This window comes from Oncorhynchus kisutch, linkage group LG4 (assembly GCF_002021735.2).
Source record: "Oncorhynchus kisutch isolate 150728-3 linkage group LG4, Okis_V2, whole genome shotgun sequence".
NCBI lineage: Eukaryota > Metazoa > Chordata > Actinopteri > Salmoniformes > Salmonidae > Oncorhynchus > Oncorhynchus kisutch.
Window position 1 is genome coordinate 35,084,592 of NC_034177.2, and position 20,261 is coordinate 35,104,852.

The window sequence follows — 20,261 nt, forward strand, 5'->3', positions numbered from 1 at the left end:
CAGGGGAGACAGCTTATCATCACAATTCTCATCCCTGTGTTTCTATGACATTACATATTATACTGTACAAAACACATCCAAGGGACAAAAAAATACATTTGCAAATTGGAAACATAAAATGATTTAATAGGACCCCACTTTAATGAGTGATACAGAAATGTAATGTTCCTTTTCACCATACGAAAGATAAGGGCTCCCAGGAAATTGTGTGTCTCTGTATGTATGTATGTACATACGAGACACACCACTAGGGCCGCATTCAGGAGGGGGGAATTTACTGAACGTTACCGATAGAAATAACAGAATAGAGAGGATGTGATTGCTCACATCAGAGAGGCATGTCGGTTCTACAATATGCATTTCTATCTGAGCGTTCCTTAACGTTGTGCCCTACTGAACGCAGCCCAGACAGTGCAGAACAATCATTCTCATTGTAGAGAACATCCAATACACATAACCATCCTCTCACCCTCAGCACTATAGTTATTATGCCAGTTATGACAAAGTCTCAAATGACACCATACAGAGCACTACTTTTAGCTAGACCTTATACACAGATATGTAGCTCAGGCCAAAAGTGGTGCACTATCCAGGGGAATAGGGTGGTTTATAAGACACACCAAAATAGTGTGCACTTATTTTTTCTTCTTCTCATCTTTCTTGGATGAGGAGTCACCCTTCTCTTTCTCGTCCTTCTTCTCCTTGTCCTCTTTCTTCTCCTTCTTGCCCTCTTCTTTCTCCTGTCCCTCCTTCCGCTCTGCGTCACGGTTGGAGATCTTGTTGTTGATGAGGTTGTGGAGAGCCACCACTGAGCGGATAAGGGAAGCCAGGTAAACCACCAGCATCTGGTCATTGGTCTTTAGGTAGAAGGCCTTAGTGAACTCCTGCAGGGAGAAGTGGCAGGATTAGGGCATTGTGAATTATGATTAACCAGGGGATTTGATCAGCACAACATGGAATCTGGTGGAAAATGCCAGGCTACCTGTTCAATCTAATGAATTAGTAGGTCCTACAAACCTGAATGTATTTTATTTGAGAATGAAAATGTATCAATGTGCACTCTTTCCCCAGAAAATAAGAATGAATGGTAATTGATTACCATGCCTGCCCCTATCCCCCTTGCTCCCACACACACCCCATCATACCAGTAGGTTGACATCGGGAAGCAGGTTGAAGACGTCCTGTAAATGGTAAACGATTTGGTGGTTGATGGGAAGCTTGTCTGCAGCCACTCTCTCCAGGTAAGACCTGATGTCCAGCAGCTTGGAGTTGAGTCCCTTCAGGCCATGTACCTGGTTGGTGATCCGCTGAGACAGAGTACCCACTGTTGTGTCCTTGATGTCTCTGTGGACACGAGAATATATCAAAGGAGAATAGAAAAGGGTGTCGATTTCAGTGTGGCGTTAAACTGGAAGTCAGAAGACTCCCTGAAATGCTTTATTGTACGTGTGAGTAAAAGAGAACGACAGATGGGTAGGTGGAATGTGTGTGTGTGTGGTCCAGTTAAAAGATCATGCGTACCTGAGCAAGTGCTCCACGCCCACCTCCTCTGCTTCCTCTGCTCCGATCTCACTGGTCACATGTTCAAACGTCTTGGAGGTCGGAGTGCCATCCTGGAAAAGTAAAGTAACAAGAACTTGTGTGATCACTTGTATGCCTAGTCCAAAATCAGCCCAGAGACCTTGGGGTTGGCTGGTCCAGTGTTTGACTGATTTTGTCATTTAGGCTCATACAAGTCTATGCTCCACTTACATCATGTATTTCCTCCACAGAAAAGTAGGCTTCTGTTGGCAGGCCCAGGTCCTTAGGCTTTACATCAATTATCACTAATACCTGAGAGGGAGAAAGTCCCATACAAAACAGTCATTGTTAAATTCTCAGCTGCATTATCAATACAATTTAATAATTTCAACAGGAGATGGAACATATGTCTTACTGGTATTTATTCATGTGGAATATTTACAGGGTTGAAAGCACTTACAGAATTGGTGCAGTATTGCTTGATGAGTTCATTGATGGCAATGTCATTCTTATGTAGTTTAGGACCTGTGTGATACCAACCCACTATCCTCTCTCTGGCTGGAAAGAAGACAAGGGAAAGGTTTGAGAATCTTATAGGATGACTGTAGAAGTCAATGAGACTTAATTTATATAGTTAAAAATGTACCAATGTATAGTGTGTTCTCACCATTGACTTTCTTGAACATGCTGTACATATTCTCCAAGTAGTCATGATCCAGGAACCACACTGAATCATCCTTGTCATCCTCATCAAATGGCACTGGAGAAAATCCAATCAATATTGCCTCCAACTACAGACTTGTGTAGCTAAACATTTTGTCATCATAATTACACTGCCGTCACAAATGTTATAAACTAGCCACATGACATAACAGGTTATTTTGGTAACGTTACAAGATTAAAGGAGAAGAACTCACCTGCAAAGCTGTTGGACACATCAAGGACTTTCTTATGCCAAGAGCCGAGGAGAACACCCACTACTCGCTTCTGGTTGCCTACTTTCCCTATTCTGTAAAAACAACATAACATTTACACAATCAATACCATAGGATGTCTTGGAGGAAATCAAACATTTCCTCTAAGACTAAAAGTCAAAATAACTACTTTTACCCCGGCACTAGCTAAGTTAGCTACCTTGATACATAATGACGTTGTGCTCTACGAAACTGACTGAATGTTTTTTCAATTATTCCATTATTTAGAAATCAGTTGTTACTTGCTAATACGAACAGGTAGTGAGTGGCCTGTAAATACAATTGCCTAGCCAAAATTAACTAGTTAGCTATGCTACTGTGATGGCTAACAAATACACAGCTTCATATGAGTTTCTGACTCAGCAGGGTTAGCTGGCCAGCTAGCCTAGCTAGGCCTGGCTGCAACATCATCTAGTACAAAAAAGTGGCAAGTTAGTAAAGAGGTAACGAATTGATAGGATTTGGAAACATATTATTAAATTACATACCTATTAAAATGATCCACCACGCTGAGCAACACCAGTGGATGGACAACCACATTTTCTACCGCTAAGTCCGGCATTTTTATGTGAAGTGTTTGAGGATGCAACCAAATTCTGTGATGCTAGCTGTCTAGCTAGGTAGCTACTTCCTGTCGAATGCCTAGCTACTTCCGTTTCTACGTAGCAACATAACCACTGAATAGAACGCGACGGTAGTGTAGAAGGAATATCTTTGGAAGCTGTTTGCTGGACTACAACAACATTGATTTGACAGCTAACGTTAGTCAGCACCTGCAAATATGGTAAAAATAATTATTTCATTAACATGAAAGGTTTTGTTTCATGTAGTTAGCTAGTTCAATAATAGTTATGTAAAGGGTGTGTTACGTGCAGGCAGGCCGAACAACAAATAGTGATGACTGATGTCATTGCCAATCCATTCATGGCAGCATGAAGATGTTTTGAGTAGTGCTGAGGAAGTAAATACAATCATAGAAAATATGTCACCAGAGAGTGTGACTTAGCCACAGAGGATCATTAGCTTATTTTAAAGCTGTGGCTTGTTTTAAATCACAAGCATGTAGGTCTATATGCCTAGTTGTGAAGACTTCAATTTGGGCAGAGGGCATGGCAATAGGCCTAGCTGATTATTGAGATGTGGCTGTCAGTGAAAACCAATGCATCTAAAATGTGTGTGAAGATAATGTATCTTGGGCTCCCGAGTGGCCCAGTGGTCTAAGGCATCTCAGTGCAAGAGGTGTCACTACAGTCCCAGGTTCGAATCCAGGCTTTATCACATCTGGCCTTGATTGCGAGTCCCATAGGGAGGTGCACAATTGGCCCAGCGTTGTCTGGATTTGGCTGGGGTAGGCTGACATTGTAAATAATATTTTTTTCTTAAATTTCACCTTTATTTTTTATGTTTAGACAAGGGGAGGGGTGTGTGGCGAATATATTGGCATGTCTCTCTCCAGAATTCTCTCAGCTCTCCAGAATTCTCTCAGCTCTCCAGAATGTACGGTGTTCACCCATAGAATGATTAATTAAAAGGGTTATACAAATGTTTTATCCATCCAATAGAGAATTCCATCAGAAAAACAATAGTCCCAACCCCATATGGTTAAAATGTTAGACGATTTACTGAGAATTTAGCATGTGAATGGAATGTCATCACAGGTTTGAGTAAAAACATGGGCTTTTTCTAAATTAAATCTGTTGAATACAAATCTAAATGGGTACTAAATATATGTATTTACAAAGCTAAGAGACTGAATTTCAGTATCCATCCTCCCCAAAGACAATCTGTTCCTGTTTGGTGTATTTTGAGTCTTTCCCTTTATAATCATCATAGAAATGTCTATCCATGTAGATTGATTACCAGTATAGGCAATGAAACCCAAGGATCTGTAGGTGGAAATTACGAAGGTATCAAGTTGATTTGTTTGGTCCACCGAGCAGAAACACCTCCTAAACGGTACCACCTCACAATGCCAAATATAGAAGTGATACAACCAAGAGCAGTGCAGTTTAAACTAGCAAATTAACATTCTTATTTCATCAACACTACCAAGTACATTAAGGTTATAATATTGTAGAGAACAATTATGTAATTTATAATGACATGGGGCAAAGAAAACTAAGTTGACATTAATTTTGCAGCACCCTCTTGAATTTGCCCTGTTTTTCTCTACATTGTACAGCAGTGAGTGAACGCCCTACAGAACGCGCTGAGCTGTCTCCTACAAATTCTTGCAAATTCATTGTTTTGTCTGGTTTGCCCTTTTATTTTTGTCAATTCCCCATTACATATGTCACCAATAATAAATGTACCGTTAATCCCCATTTGGTTACATACATTTGTTAATGCATGGATTAATTAGGCCTATAGTCATTTACCGTTCTCATTCTCTGAGTGGAAAGTGTTTGCAGAGTGCACAACCTGTTACACTTGTGTGAAACTTGTTTTGGTTTATTTCATACCATCAATTTTTTCATTGTATTTTCTTTTGAGCGCTCCAAAAAGAGCATGTGTGGTTTCTCTGTCCTACTTCTACACCTGAGCATGCATAGGCTAACTGGCCTGCTGCACACAAATGTAGGAAAGTGCCCATTTGGGGATTTCTGGTTGTCTTATCACCACTAATAAAGGTGAACTTCAGTCATTTGTTCCTGTACCTTTTTTAATCCATTGTGAATGATAGTTCCTCCCAGTATTTGAAAAATCTTTCATGGCCAAAAGTTGAGAATTACACATATATTTTCAAAGTCTGCTGCCTCAGTTTGTATGATGTCAATTTGCATATACTCCAGAATGTTAGGAACAGTGATCAGATGAATTCCAATTAATTGCAAAATCCCTCTTTGCCATGCAAATGAACTGAATCCCCCAAAAAAACATTTCCACTGCATTTCAGCCCTACCACAAAAGGACCAGCGGACATCATGTCAGTGATTCTCTCATTAACACAGATGTGAGTGTTGACGAGGACAAGGCTGGAGATCACTCTGTCATGGTGATTGAGTTTGAATAACAGACAGGAAGCTTCAAAAGGAGGGTGGTGCTTGAAATCATTGTTCTTCGTCTGTCAAACATGGTTACCTGCAAGGAAACACATGCCGTCATCACAAAAAGGACTTCACAGGCAAGGATATTGCTGCCAGTAAGATTGCACCTAAATCAACCATTTATAGGATCATCAAGAACTTCAAGGAAAGCGGTTCAATTGTTGTGAAGAAGGCTTCAGGGCGCCCAAGAAAGTCCAGCAAGCGCCAGGACGTCTCTTAAGGTTGATTCAGCTGCGGGATCGGGGCACCACCAGTACAGAGCTTGCTCAGGAATGGCAGCAGGCAGGTGTGAGTGCATCTGCACGCACAGGGAGGCGAAGGCTTTTGGAGGATGGCCTGGTGTCAAGAAGGGCAGCAAAGAAGCCACTTCTCTCCAGGAAAAACATCAGGGACATACTGATATTCTGCAAAAGGTTGGACTGCTGAGGACTGGGGTAAAGTTATTTTCTCTGATGAATCCCCTGTCCGATTGTTTGGAGCATCCAGAAAAAATCTTGTCCGGAGAAGACAAGGTGAGCGCTACCATCTGTCCTGTGTCATGCCAACAGTAAAGCATCCTGAGGCCATTAATGTTTGCTTCTCAGCCAAGGGAGTGGGCTCACTCACAATTTTGCCTAAGAACACAGCCATGAATAAAGAATGGTACCAACACATCCTCCGAGAGCAACTTCTCCCAACCATCCAGGAACAGTTTGGTGATGAACAATGCCTTTTCCAGCATGATGGAGCACCTTGCCATAAGGCAAAAGTGATAACTAAGTGGCTCGGGGAACAAAACATCTCTTTTGGGTCCATGGCCAGGAACCTCCCTAGACCTTAATCCCATTGAGAACTTGTGGTCAATCAAATCAAAGTTTATTTGTCACGTGTGCCGAATACAACAGTGAAATGCTTACTTACAGGCTCTAACCAATGGTGCGAGAAAAAAAATGTTTGTTTGTGTGTGTGTGTGTGTGTGTGTGTAAGTAAAGAAATAAAACAATAGTAAAAAGACATTTGAAAAAAAGAGTAGCAAGGCTATATATAGACAGCTGTTAGTCAGGCTTATTGAAGTAGTATGTACATGTAGGTATCGTTAAAGTGACTGTGCATATCTGAACTGTAGCAGAAGCATAAAAAGAGGGGTTGGCGGGTGGTGGGACACAATCCTCAAGACGCGGGTGGACAAACAAAACCCCACAAATTCTGACAAACTCCAAGCATTGATTATGCAAGAATGGGCTGCCATCAGTCAGGATGTGGCCCAGAAGTTAATTGACAGCATGCCAGGGCAGATTGCAGAGGTCTTGAAAAAGAAGGGTCTACACTGCAAATATGGACTCTGCATCAACTTCATGTAATGGTCAATAAAAGCCTTTGACACTTATGAAATGCTTGTAATTATACTTCAGTATTCCATAGTAACATCTGACAATAATATCTAAAGACACTGAAGCAGCAAACTTTGTAGAAATGAATATTTGTGTCATTCTCAAAACTTTTGGCCACGACTGTACAGTATCCCCCTTCATAATCTCCAGGCATCGGTGTGAAAGAGAAAAATGTCATGTTCTGAGGATCCCATAGGCCTATATCGAATGGGGATGTCTTAAAATACATGAACACATTTCCCTTTGTGCAAAAACAGTTATGTCTGTCACATGCTCACTGGTGCTGGAAACTGAGGGCTCGGAACAGGCTAGTTGATACAACGTTGCAAGTTCTCTAGCGACAGCTTCGGGCCGGACCTTCATATATACAGTCATTGGGCTGGACCCAGATTTGATAGGCTACCATGGTCCACTTCACTAGGGATAGCTCAAGACCAATAGAAAAGGCAGACAGGCCTAGGGAGATGAATAGTAGAGACGACAAATAAAATGCAGGTTCTTTCAAATTGCATTCTATTTGCCACGTGCTGAATACAACAGGTAGACCTTACAGTGAAATGCTTACAAGCACTTAACCAACAATGCAGTTAAGAAAAAAGGGTTAAAGTATTTACTAAAATAAACTGATGTTTTTAAGAATAACATAATTAAACAATAAAATAACAGTAGCGAGGCTATATACAGGGGCTACCGTTACAGAGTCAATGTGCAGGGGTACAGGTTAGTCAAGGTAATATGTACAGTTCCAGTCAAAAGTTTGGACACACCTACTCATTCAAGGATTTTTCTTTATTTTTTTATATTTTCTACATTGTAGAATAATAGTGAAGACAAACTATGAAATACCAATTGAAATCAAAATATATTTTGAGATTCTTCAAAATAACCACCCTTTGCCTTGATGACCGCTTTGCACACTTGGCATTCTCTCAACCAGCTTTACCTGGAATGCTTTTCCAACCGTTTTGAAGGAGTTCCCACTTATGTTGAGCACTTGTTGGCTGCTTTTCCTTCGCTCTGCGGTCCAACTCATTCCAAACCATCTCAATTGGGTTGAGGCCAGGTCATCTGATGCAGCACTCCATCACTCACCTTCTTGGTCAAATAGCCCTTACACAGCTTGGAGGTGTGTTGGGTCATTGTCCTGTTGAAAAACAAATGATAGTGGGACTAAGTGCAAACCAGATGGGATGGCGTATCGCTGCAGAATGCTGTGGTAGCCATGCTGGTTAAGTGTGCCTTGAATTCTAAATAAATCACTGACAGGGTCACTAGCAAAGCACCCCCACACAAATCACACCTCCTCCATGATTCACAGTGGGAACCACACATGCGGAGGTCATCCATTCACCTACTCTGTGTCTCAAAGACACGGTAGTTGGAACCAAAAAATCTCAAATATGGGCTCAGACCAATGGACAGATTTCCACCGGTCTAATATCCATTGATCGTGTTTCTTGGCCCAAGCAAGTCTCTTATTCTTAATGGTGTCCTTTAGTAGTGGTTTCTTTGCAGCAATTCGACCATGAAGGCCTCAGTCACACAGTCTCCTCTGAACAGTTGATGATGAGATGTGTCTTACGTGAACTCTGTGAAGCATTTAATTGGGCTGCAATCTGAGGTGTAATAAACTCTAATAAACTTGTCCTCTGCAGCAGGAAGTAACTGTAATTCCGATTTTTATTTGTAACCAGTTGACAATTATTATTTTTTAAATGAATGTACATATGAAAATCAGAATTGCCACGCAGATCAGTAGAAGTGGTAGGAAAAATTGTAAGCTTCCCCAAACTTAACTTGCGCGCCACCTAGTAATATACCATCGTCAACAGAGCGCACATTTCTTTGTATTGCATAATTACAACAGGTGTGTGAGAGGGGTGTTGTTACCAAGATTGTGCCTTTTATTAAATCTGAGCAAATGGACAGCAATGCGATCCATCGCGGAGAAAAGCGCTCACCTCGATCTAGCACCAGCTGGTGGAAAGCACCACTCACTGTGTTACTTGCTAGACTAATGGGCTAAATACACCTACGTGTTTGACATAGGCAAGAGCAGGCCTGCGAACCGAGGGCGAGAGAATGCCACGTTCCTTGATATTGTTCCCATTCCCTTTTTGCCAAGTTTAGAATTCTGAACTAATAGAAAATAATGTGGAGAACAGATAAGATAAGAGCATATTACAAACAAAAACAGAGCTGAGAGCTCTCCTTGCAGACCGGGGCCCATATATAAATACAGTATAATTTATATCAATAATGCAATTGAAAAATGGTTTAATAGTTTATTGCTGCACAAATTCTTTCAATTGTACCATCACACTAGCAGGGGGTGTTGCAGCACCTTCAGCACCCGTACTTCCCGTGGCTATGAACCCATTGCATTTTAAAAAGAGGCAAATCAGCAGTTGCTACATCAATTTTTGGACAAAAATGTATGAAATGTATCTTGATTTTTGAAGTATATGACATAAGTGCCTTATGAGCTTAGTTCAACTGACACACCCCACCAGTGCACAAGATCTAACCTTCTTTTACTCCAATGTTTGTAAAGAAAGTAAATGTCAACAAACACTGTTTAGCCTCCTTGTATGAGATACACATGGTATTTTTATTTATTTTTATTTTATTTCACCTTAATTTAACCAGGTAGGCTAGTTGAGAACAAGTTCTCATTTACAACTGCGACCTGGCCAACATCATCGTCCAACGAAATGCTTACTTGCAGGTTCCTTCGCAAGAAGGCAACATTAAGAAATAGTTGTTGTTTTTTTAAACACAATGGCAGTAGAATAACAAAAACATTTTTTGCATGTACAGTGCTGTGGGAAAGTATTCAGGCCCCTTGACCTTTTCCACATTTTGTTATGTTACAGCCTTTTTTTTAGCAATCTACACACAATACCCCTAATGACAAAGCGAACAGGTTTGATTTTTTTTTGCAAATTTATGAAGAAAGTAATACCTTCTTTACATAAATATTCAGCCCCTTTGCAATGAGACTCGAAATTGACCTCACGTGCATCCTGTTTTCCATTGATCTTCCTTGGATTCCACCTATGGTAAATTGATTGGACATGATTTGTAAAGGCACGCATCTGTCTATATAAGGTCCCACAGTTGACAGTGCATGTCAGAGCAAAAACCAGGCCATGAGGTCAAAAGGAATTGTCCATAGAGCTCCGAGACAGGATTGCGTCGATGCACAGATCTGGGGAAGGGTACAAAAAAAAACATTCTGCCGCATTGAAGGTTCCCAAGAACACAGTGGCCTACATCAATCTTAAAAATGGAAGATATTTGGAACCACAAAGACTTCCTAGAGCTGGCCGCCCAGCCAAACTGAGCAATCGGGGGAGAATGCCTTGGTGAGGGAAGTGACCAATAACCTGATGGTCACTTTGATAGAGCTGCAGAGTTCCTCTGTGGAGATGGGAGAACCTTCCAGAAGGACAACCATCTCTGCAGCATTCCACCAATCAGGCCTTTATGGTAGAGTTGCCAGAACTCAGTAAAAGGCAAGACAGCCCACTTGAGTTAGCCAAAAGGCACCTAAACACTCTCAGACCATGAGAAACAAGATAATCTGGTTTGATTAAACCATGAACGAAAGATGAACAGAGTAAAGTACACAGAGAGGTCCTTGATGGAAAAACTGTTCCAGAGCGTTCAGACTGAGGTGAAGGTTCACCTTCCAAAAGGACAATGACCCTAAGCACAACGCCAAGACAACGCAGGAGTGGCTTTGGGACACGTCTCTGAATGTCCTTGAGTGGCCCAGCCAGAGGCCGGACATGAACCCGATCTAACGTCGCTGGAGAGAACTGAAAATATCTGTGCAGCAATGCTCCCCATCCAACCTGACAGAGTTTGAGAGGATCTGCAGAGAAGAATTGGAGAAACTCCCCAAATACAGGCATCCCAAGCTTGTAGCATCATACCCAAGAAGACTTGAGGCTGTAATGCTGCCGAAGGTACTTCAACAAAGTACTGAGTTAAGGGTCTGAATACTTAAGTAAATGTAATCAGTTTTATGTTATAAATTAACAAATTTCAAAACCTGTTTTTGCTTTGTCATCATGGGGTCTTGTGTGTAGATCGAGGGGGGAAATGTTGTGTGTGGTGTTAGCAGTGATGTGTGATAAGGTGCGGGAAATCAGAGCACGTGATCAGTCCAGTTCAAGTGTTCAGCAGTCTGATGGCATGTAGATAGAAACGGTCTCTGAGGCTGTTGGTATCAGACCTCATGCTCCAATACTGTATGCCTAGTGGTAAGGGAGAGAACAGCTCATGGCTGGGGTGTGGTGTCCTTGATAATGCTGTGTGCCTTCCGCAAATACCGTTTCAAGTAGAGGTCCTGGATGAGTGGTGATGTTCTGGGCCATTTTCACCAACCGCTGGAGGATCTTGCTGTCGTGGACGGAGCATTACCCATACCAGGATGAGATGCAACCGATCAGGATGCTCTCGATGGTGCAGCGATACTATTTGGAGAGGACCCAGGGCGGCATGCCAGATTTCTTCAGCCGCCTTAGGAAGTAGAGATGCTGTTGTGCCCTCTTGACGAGTGGTGGTGGTGTTGTTGGTCCATGACAAGTCCTCGGTAAAGTGAATGCCGAGGAACTTAAAACTTGTGACTCTCTCTACTACAATCCCATTGATGGGGATCGGGGGCATGTTCCCTGTGCTTCCTGAAGTCAACATTCAACTCCTTTGTTTTCCTGATGTTGAAGGAGATGTTATGACAATGGCAGTTCATTTACCTCCTCCCTATAGGCTGATTCAGGCAAACAACCGGGGTGTTGTTAGCAAAGTTGATGATGGAATTGATGTCGTGCAACTGGGAGTACAGCAGAGGACTGAAGACACCTCTGGTGGGGCCCCCCCGTTTTGAGTCAGTGTGGAGGTAGTGTTGTTGCCAGTCCTAACATACTGTGGTCTGCCTGTTAGGAAGTCCAGATCCAGTTGCAGAGGGTGGTGTCCAGAGCCAGGGCTCTGAGCTTGGTGTCGAGCTTGGAGGGAACAGTACTGTTGAATTCTGAACTGTAGTTAATGAACAGCATTCTCACATAGATATTCCTCTTGTCCAGATGTGTGTGTTACTGCTGTGTGAATAGTGATGGAAATGGCATCTTCCTTGGATCTGTTGGAGCGGTAGGCAAATTAGAGTGGGTCCAGTGTGCCTGGCATGCTGGCTTTAATGTGGGCCATGACCAGCCTCTCAAAGCACTTCATGATGACAGAGGTGAGCGTGACGTGACTAAATGACTATCGCCCCTTTTTCTTGGGCACTGGGACGAGTTGAATATGTCAGAGAAGTTTTCCGCCAGCACACACTCAGAGAAGCTCGTCTGGGAGGGATTTTCCTTTCCCCATGCGACTTAAGTCGGAGTTGTCGAACAGTCTGTATTGTCTTTTTGCGTCCCTAATGGATTTGCGGAGTTCGTACATGCTTTGCCTTTCATGCGTCACACACCACCAAGTTATCGGGGTTTGTTCCACTGACATTGAATGCTGAGGTACTGACTCTCAGCATTGTACGTATATATCTCCGTTCATCCAGGGTTTTTGGTATGTCTGGATTGTTATTGTGGGTACAACGTCATCAACATATTTGCTAATGAAGCCTGCGACTGACAATGTATATTCCTCAATGTTGATGGATGAGTCCTGGGTGGATGAATCTTTGAACATATTCCAATTAGTATTCTCCAAACAATCTTGCGGAATTGAGTCTACCTCTGTCCAGCGCCTCACTATTCTCTGTGTTGGTGGCTCTCTCTCGAGTTGCTGCTTGTAGGAAAAGAGAGACATGATCTGATTGGCCAAAGTCGGGGATGTTTGTGTATACATGGTCAAGCACAGCGGATCCTCTTGTAGGGAAGGATACATGTTGGTGATATGAAGAAAACGGGCTTGGTTAAAGTCACCCACGACAAGATGCAGGGTTTTATTTTAGTCGGTTAAGAACAAATTGTTATTTTACAATGACGGCCTACCCCGGCCAAACCCGCCCCTAACACGGACGACACTGGGCCAATGGCCGTTTGTGATACAGCCTGGGATCGAACCAGGGTCTGTAGTGACACCTCTAGCACTGAGATGCAGTGCCTTAGGCCACTTGGGAACCCGGGGGAGAGGATTCTGCTGGCTAATGATCTTGTACAGTTCAATGAGTGCCGCATTGGTGTGTGATTGCGGCGTTATGTAAACAACTGTGATAATAACACGTGAATTCCCTCGGCATATAGTGGGGTATTTCAGCATCAGAAACTTCAGGTCAGGTGAACAGGAGCTTGAGAGGTTTTCAACTTCGGTATACCAGGAATTGTTTGAGGAAACAAACAACAAAGATGCAGCATTCCCTGATGTCCCTCTGCAATTGAAGCCTTGCTCGGAGTTCAAAGTTTATTTTCCAGCGATTGGACATTAGCCATCAGGATACTAGGAAGAGGAACATGATAAAAAATGTAATTTTGATATCATGGATGGTCAATCTTTGCATCCATAGCTCTGTCTTTAAATTTGGTTACATTTCTACAGCCCCATCCCCCCGCTTTTTTACCGAAACAACAGTGGTTGGGATTCACTTTGTTATCGTTTCAACTGCTGATTGCCGCTTTAAACGATAGCTTGCTAGATAAATGTGTGGACACCTGCTCGTCGAACATCTCACTCCAAAATCATGGGCATCAATATGGAGTTGGTCCCCCCTTTGCTGCTATAACAGTCTCCACTCTTCTGGGAAGGCTTTTCACTAGATGTTGGAACATTGCTGCGGTACTTGCTTCCATTCAGCCACAAGAGCATTAGTGAGGTTGGGCGATTAGGCCTGGCTCGCAGTCTGCGTTCCAATTCATCCCAAAGGTGTTCGATGGGGTTGAGGTCAGGGCTCTGTGCAGGTCACTTAAGTTCTTCCACACTGATCTCAACAAACCATTTCTGTATGGACCTTGCTTTGTACACCCAGGTGTTGTCATGCTGAAACAGGAGAGGTCCTTCCCCAAACTGTTGACACAAAGTTGGAAACATAGAATCGTAGATAGTGTCATTGTATGCTGTAGCATTAAGATTTCCCTTCACTGGAACTAAGGAGCCTAGCCCGGACCATGAAAACAGCCTCAGACTATTATTCCTCCTCCACCAAGCTTTACAGTTGGCCCTATGCATTCAGACAGGTAGCATTCTCCTGGCTTGCGCCAAACCCAGATTTGTCAGTCGGTCTGCCAGATGGTGAAGCATGATTTACCACTCCAGAGAAAACGTTTCCACTGTTCCAGAGTCCAATGGCCTCAAGCTTTACAACACTCCTGCCGACGCTTGGAAGTGGGCATGTTGATCTTAGGCTTGTGTGCGGCTACTTGGTCACGGAAACCCATTTCATGAAACTCCCGAACAGTTCTTGTGCTGAGGCTGTTTGGAACTCGGTAGTGAGTGTTGCAACCGAGGACAGATGATTTTTACGCACTTCAGCAGTCCCGTTCTGTGAGCTTGTGTGGCCTACCACTTTGCGGCTGAGCCGTTGTTGCTCTTAGACATTTCCACATGACAATAACAGCACTTACAGTTGACTGGGGCAGCTTTAGCATGGCATACATTTGATGAACTGACTTGTTGGAAAGGTGGCATCCTATGACGGTGCCACGTTGAATGTCACAGTTTATCAGTAATGCCATTCTACTGTCGATGTTTGTCTATGGAGATTGCATGGCTGTGCGCTCCTATTTATTTTGACACTTTTCAGCAACTAGTGTGGCTGAAATAGCCAAATCCACTAATTTGAATCCACTAAGTCCACATACCTTTGTAAATATAGTGTAGCTAGCTAATCTTAGCTATGGTATTGACTGTCAGTAGGAATGGCTAGCTAACGTAAGCTAATCAGCTGCTTTGCTGTCTCGGTCAGACTTTTTTCCCCACATTTAACATTTACATAACTAGGCAAGTCAGTTAAGAACAAATTCTTATTTACAATGACTGCCTACCCCGGCGACGCTGGGCCAATTGTGCGCCGCCCTATGGGACTCCCAATTACGGCCGGATGTGATACAGCCTGGATACGAACCAGGAACTGTAGTGACGCCTCTTGCACGGAAATGCAGTGCCTCAGACCACTGTGCCACTCGGGAGCCTAAGTGAGTCAAAGCTGCTCTACTGACACTTTATCTTCTTCCATAAACAGGCAGAAGTCGAAGAGACACTAAAGAGAATTCAAACTCACAAAGGTGTAATTGGAACAATAGTTGTTAATGCCGAGGGTAAGCAAGACAACACTGAAGTAACATCATCCCTCCCTCTCTACAAACCCATGTTTACATCCTCTTATAGGAGCTGTACCTTTAGCCACAACATGATGATTACTTTTATTTGTCAGGAACCATGTACAACATGCCATTGTACCAGATTTAGCTAGATTGCTAATTTTCATCTGTAGCCCCTGGGCATCAAAGACATACCATTTGAATTTATGTAGCAAGTAATAGTCTCATCACTTCTCTATTACAAAGTTGATGCTGTGTGTTGGTCTTTTTCAATCAGAACTACCTTAGACAACTCCACCACGGTGCAGTATGCTGGCCTGCTACACCAGCTCACTATGAAAGCCAGAAGCACAGTCCGAGACATCGACCCTCAGAACGACCTGACCTTCCTCCGCATCCGCTCCAAGAAGCATGAGATCATGGTGGCACCTGGTGAGTGTAGCAGAGGTGGTTTAAGTTCTCAAGGGACGCCCATCCACGAGAATATCATCTATGTATCTGACATGTTGATATTGTGCTTTTGATTCATTGTTAATATTTAAAATGTAATGAAACACATTTAGGGATTTTACAGTTTCTCCTCCCCTCTCTTTTCCAGACAAGGAGTATCTATTGATAGTCATCCAGAACCCCAGTGAATAGCCCCAGGAGGTTCCTGTGAGAGTCAGGCTGTAGCTCCTCACACACTGATCTTTGTCTCTTAAGAATATATGTTTTGTTAAACTGGACCACATATTTTGCTTTGTGCATTTTCTCCTTTTTCCACTCTGCAATGTTTCCTTATTCTATTCATTCTCCTTCTTAGCCATTGTCATTAATAAATAAAAAATTGAAGAAACAAGGACATCATAACAATAGGAGCATTGTGTATGTCCTATTTTCCTATGTCCCGTGCCCACCCCGTATGTTGATATGAATATAGTCTATGTAAGCAGGGTAGATAGAATAAAGTCATTCAGATTCAGTCTGAGTTAATGTAGAGGAACTGAGGAAGGTCAATGTGTAAGAGACAGAGCTGTAGTGTATGGTCAGAGTAACCACTGAGCAGCAGTATCAGACATGTTTCATTTTCATTCAACTGTTTGTTCTAAAGAGCTTCCTGGGGCCTGATTTGAGTTTGCTAGCAAACTGTCCAAAATTGTTTGAAATAAGTATTTTTGGGGGGAATTATAGAATTAGAATTTACAAGGTATCATTGACTTAACAACCCATGTATCTTTCTTAATCAGAAAATCAAAGTTTATATGTGGCTGTTTTATCAAAGTTGGCTGGCTAATTTAATAATTCTGCTTTTATAAATCTATGGTGTAGACTCAAATCAAATACCAGATCAGGCCAGCAAAGGGCATATGTGGGCTGTCACAGCACACTCTCAGTTTTGTGATTTTACATTTTAGCAGATGTTCTTATCCAGAGCAACTTACAGTATTGAGTGCAAAAATGTATACTTGTTTTTTACACTTTCAAAACAGATGTTCAGAATTGAGCCTGTATGTGGGTGTGATAATGTAAACAGAATGAGGGAAATGTTACTAATGACCATAGCGAGTACATATCCACCACAGCCACTACATATCCACCACAGCCACTACTTCTGGAGGTGGGGGATGTGGTCTACATGTGCCTCACCTCAGGTTCCAGGTATTGGCTCACTTTTATTAGGCTAGAACAAACTTTGTTGTTTTACTTTACAATGTGTCCCTAATACATAGCCTAATTATTTACATGGTAGTTAAATAGGATATGATGGTCATCAGTTACGCAAGTACAGTATTACAGTGTTGTTGAAGAGCACTTCAAGGGATAGTTCACTCATGACAAAATGACATTGGTTTCCTTACCCTGTAAGCAGTCTATGGACAAGGTATGACAGCAATTCATGCTATGGTTCAGTTTCCCTGGCACTGTTTCCACATGCTAACATTTTAGCATTTGTGGTAAAAATCCCATTTAAGTCTTAGGACCAATATTAGCATTTTTCATGCATCAAACTAAGCATGGATTGCTGTCATATACTAAAACTTTTCCCTGTGAATGTACAGCATTATACTGGAACCAGAGTTGGGATGCTGTAATATGTTTTATGGTAAGGAAAATAGCATCTCTACTGTAAAGCAAAATTACAGTAAACCTGAAGACACTAGGCCCTGCATGGAGTGAGTTGACACCCCTGGATTATAGGTTAAGGAAACTAATGTGTAATTTAGCTGAACTATCCCTTTAAAACAGATTGTTCTTTAGATCTTGTGCAGTGATATTGATAAACCTAACAATTGAACATAGAAATCAAAATAGATGACACTGAATGTGAACCAAAGTACCTCCACTTCATGAAATGGTTCTACTTCATTTGACACAAACATTATATAAAATACAATCTTATATTCATTAAGGCACACAGTCAACATACAGTATAAAGTACTAGTTTCATTAAAGCTTTAATAATGTCCCAAATACACACATTTTGATTAGTACAGCCAAGCCAAAATACTTCATAATCAAGTATAATTGATTACTACCCTGGAATAGTTCAGCAGTATTGCACTCTGACATTGAATAGTCTTTTACTTCACAATCATTCCCTCCACCATTGAAGTGCCTGTATGCCTAATTTGTTTATACTTACAGTATGATGAAATAAATTGGTTGACAGAGATCCTGGGTAAGGCCTCAGATCCATGAGGGACAGAGAGAAAACAAAACTGTAGAAAAAGATTGAGAAGTAAAGGCATTTAGCATCTGCAACCTTTTGAGATCTGATAGAATTGGATAGGTGTCCCACAATGACATCAATTCCACATGGCCTTTCAGACCAGATGGAGCAAGATTCAAAGTTTATTTGCCAAGTGCACAGGAGTAAAACAGTGTACGTTGTACTACCATACCAGACAGCATGCAAATAGAAACGGGAATATATACAGTACCAGTCAAAAGTTTGGACACCTAGTCATTCAAGTGTTTTTCTTAATTTTTTACTATTTTCTACTCTGTAGAATAGTGACGACATCAAAACTATGAAATTACACATGGAATCATGTAGCAACCCCAAAAAGTGTTAAACAAATCAAAATATATTTTAAATTTGAGATTCTTGAAATTAGCCACCCCCTTTGTACTGTGTGGAAAGCACAGTACACAGTATCTAGTGCCCCACCGAAGAGAACCAGGATTCCGTTTTAATAAGGAATTGACAACACTGCACTAACGGACAGTGTGTGTAGCAGAATAACAGAGACAGAGTTTCCTTCTTTTCCTGTTTGTGCTGAGGAGTAGAAGTGGCTTCCTAGTTCTGTCAGGGATGTGGTCCGTCACTGGACTGAGAATAGATATGCAGAAAGCTCACAACAAATCTTTGTCTCATTTTAGAGTAAGTTGTAAAGCATCTGAACGTATCCTTCACTGTACATATTGCCAGTGGTGTAAAGTACTTTAAAGTATTTTTTTACTTTTTATTATTTTACCTATTTTTACTTCACTACATTCCCTTGACACCCAAAAGTTATATTTTGACAGGAAAATGGTCCAATTCACACACTTATCAAGAGAACATCCCTGGTCATCCCTACTGCCTCTGATCTGGTAGACTCACTAAACACAAATTGTTAATTTCTAAATTAGGTCTGAGTGTTGGAGTGTGCCCCTGGCTGTCCATGAATTTAAAAATAAAAATAAAGTAATTGTGGCGACTGGTTTGCTTAATAAGGAATTTGAAATAGTTTAAACTTTTACTTTTGATACTTAAGTATATTTAAAACCAAATACATTTAGACTTTTACTCAAGTAATATTTTACTGGGTGACTCACTTTTACTTTAGTATTTTCTATGAAGGTATCTTTACTTTTACTCAAGTATCAGTACTTTTCCCACCACTGCATATTGCCGGTGTAGGGAGTATGATATATGTGGGAGATTGGACACAAGGTGGCCAAGTCTACATCCTTGTAGAGGAATCTCATTTCCAAGTCAGCAGGGCATTTTCCAAATGTAAATAATAAAATGGTTCTACTTTACAATGTGTCGATAATACTTATGCATTTACATAGCAGTACATAGGCAAGTACAGTTTACTTTTTTTTACACAGTGCTTGTTAGTTACCACACAATAGGTGTCAGTATCATCACAGATTAACCAAAACCTGGATAGATGGGCTGAGTGAATGTGGTCTGGACTCTGGAGCAGGGTTATTGTGTCAGAGACACTGTAAAGAAACTTCATGCCCTGTGGTCCAGGTATATTCCTACTCAGGAGCAACGGATGGTAGGTATACCAGTCTCTACTATTGTGGTAGAAAATGCATCTGGATGCAGAGCAGTACGACCTCCAGGACAGATCATTACCTCCAAACCAACACTCATTGCCACTTCCTCTCCGGCTGATCCCTTTATACGAGACAGCTACATCAATGCCATCCCCGCTCCACTCTTACCTCCCAGTAGCAGGCTCCAGACCCTCTCTACAAAACACCAGTGGCTAAATCTATGTTGATGGTAAGGATAAGGCTTGACCTTATCACTTCTGGTCACCTTTGTTTCCCTCAGACAGAAACAGTAGTTGATTTGCTGTGCTGGGATTCAATGTCAGCTAGCACCAGTCTAGGAAGAGGACAAATAAAGCATGTCAAAAAGGCCAATTGCCTTTTAAGGTAATTTATTGACCAGCCACTGCCAGTCATCCAATCTCTGCTCCCGTATGTTGGCCAATCACCTCCCTTGCGACCTTTTCTTGTGCGTCAGCCAGGTGAGTTTCCAAAAGGGGGTGAGAAATAATGGGCATAGACTTCAGCAGCAGAGATGGCCTAGTCAAGTTGATGAGTGATGTGTGAGTCCATTAATTTTAAGATAGGTACAGTGGGGCAAAAAAGTATTTAGTCAGCCACCAATTGTGCAAGTTCTCCCACTTAAAAAAGATGAGAGAGGCCTGTAATTTTCATCATATGTACACTTCAACTATGACAGACAATTCACATTTACACAAACTTCAGAGTGTTTTCTTTCAAATGGTACCAAGAATATGCTTATCCTTGGTTCTGTGCCTGAGCTACAGGCAGTTAGATTTGGGTATGTCTTCAGGCGGAAATTGAAAAAAG

The 20,261-nt window shown here is 41.8% G+C and overlaps 2 protein-coding genes across 3 annotated transcripts; one reads left to right on the forward strand and one right to left on the reverse strand.

The window, feature by feature from the left end:
- Positions 1-105: 105 nt before the first annotated feature.
- Positions 106-3,277, reverse strand: LOC109889459 (26S proteasome non-ATPase regulatory subunit 7-like). The gene is made up of 8 exons (XM_020480898.2): positions 2,984-3,277; positions 2,439-2,530; positions 2,189-2,281; positions 1,982-2,079; positions 1,753-1,833; positions 1,522-1,613; positions 1,146-1,344; positions 106-884 (listed from the first exon to the last, which is right to left on the reverse strand). Exons 1-8 carry the CDS (start codon positions 3,055-3,057, stop codon positions 636-638), a joined length of 978 nt encoding a protein of 325 aa, XP_020336487.1. The 5' UTR covers positions 3,058-3,277; the 3' UTR covers positions 106-635.
- LOC109889461 (dynein light chain roadblock-type 2-like) lies at positions 3,158-16,030 on the forward strand. Of its 2 annotated transcripts, none has more exons than XR_004209710.1 (4): positions 3,158-3,279; positions 15,095-15,170; positions 15,451-15,605; positions 15,772-16,030. XR_004209710.1 is itself a non-coding variant. In XM_020480902.2 (4 exons), exons 1-4 carry the CDS (start codon positions 3,277-3,279, stop codon positions 15,813-15,815), a joined length of 291 nt encoding a protein of 96 aa, XP_020336491.1. In that variant the 5' UTR covers positions 3,167-3,276; the 3' UTR covers positions 15,816-16,030. The 2 variants fall into 2 exon arrangements, 1 of the variants encoding a protein (XP_020336491.1); XM_020480902.2 differs by having other exon boundaries at positions 3,167-3,279; positions 15,095-15,173; positions 15,441-15,605.
- The last annotated feature ends 4,231 nt before the right edge of the window (positions 16,031-20,261 follow it).

What these genes read in the sequence shown, in the direction of transcription:
- LOC109889459 (XM_020480898.2), bottom strand. Translation starts at nt 3,057, where the DNA reads ATGCCGGACTTAGCGGTAGAAAATGTGGTTGTCCATCCACTGGTGTTG. An exon ending in GGCGTGGAGCACTTGCTCAG is followed by an intron (nt 1,345 to 1,521) that starts GTACGCATGATC and finishes TCGTGTCCACAG; the next exon opens with AGACATCAAGGACACAACAG. An exon ending in TTCCCGATGTCAACCTACTG is followed by an intron (nt 885 to 1,145) that starts GTATGATGGGGT and finishes TTCTCCCTGCAG; the next exon opens with GAGTTCACTAAGGCCTTCTA.
- LOC109889461 (XM_020480902.2), top strand. An exon ending in AGTTGTTAATGCCGAGGGTA is followed by an intron (nt 15,174 to 15,440) that starts AGCAAGACAACA and finishes TGTGTTGGTCTT; the next exon opens with TTTCAATCAGAACTACCTTA. An exon ending in TGAGATCATGGTGGCACCTG is followed by an intron (nt 15,606 to 15,771) that starts GTGAGTGTAGCA and finishes TCTCTTTTCCAG; the next exon opens with ACAAGGAGTATCTATTGATA.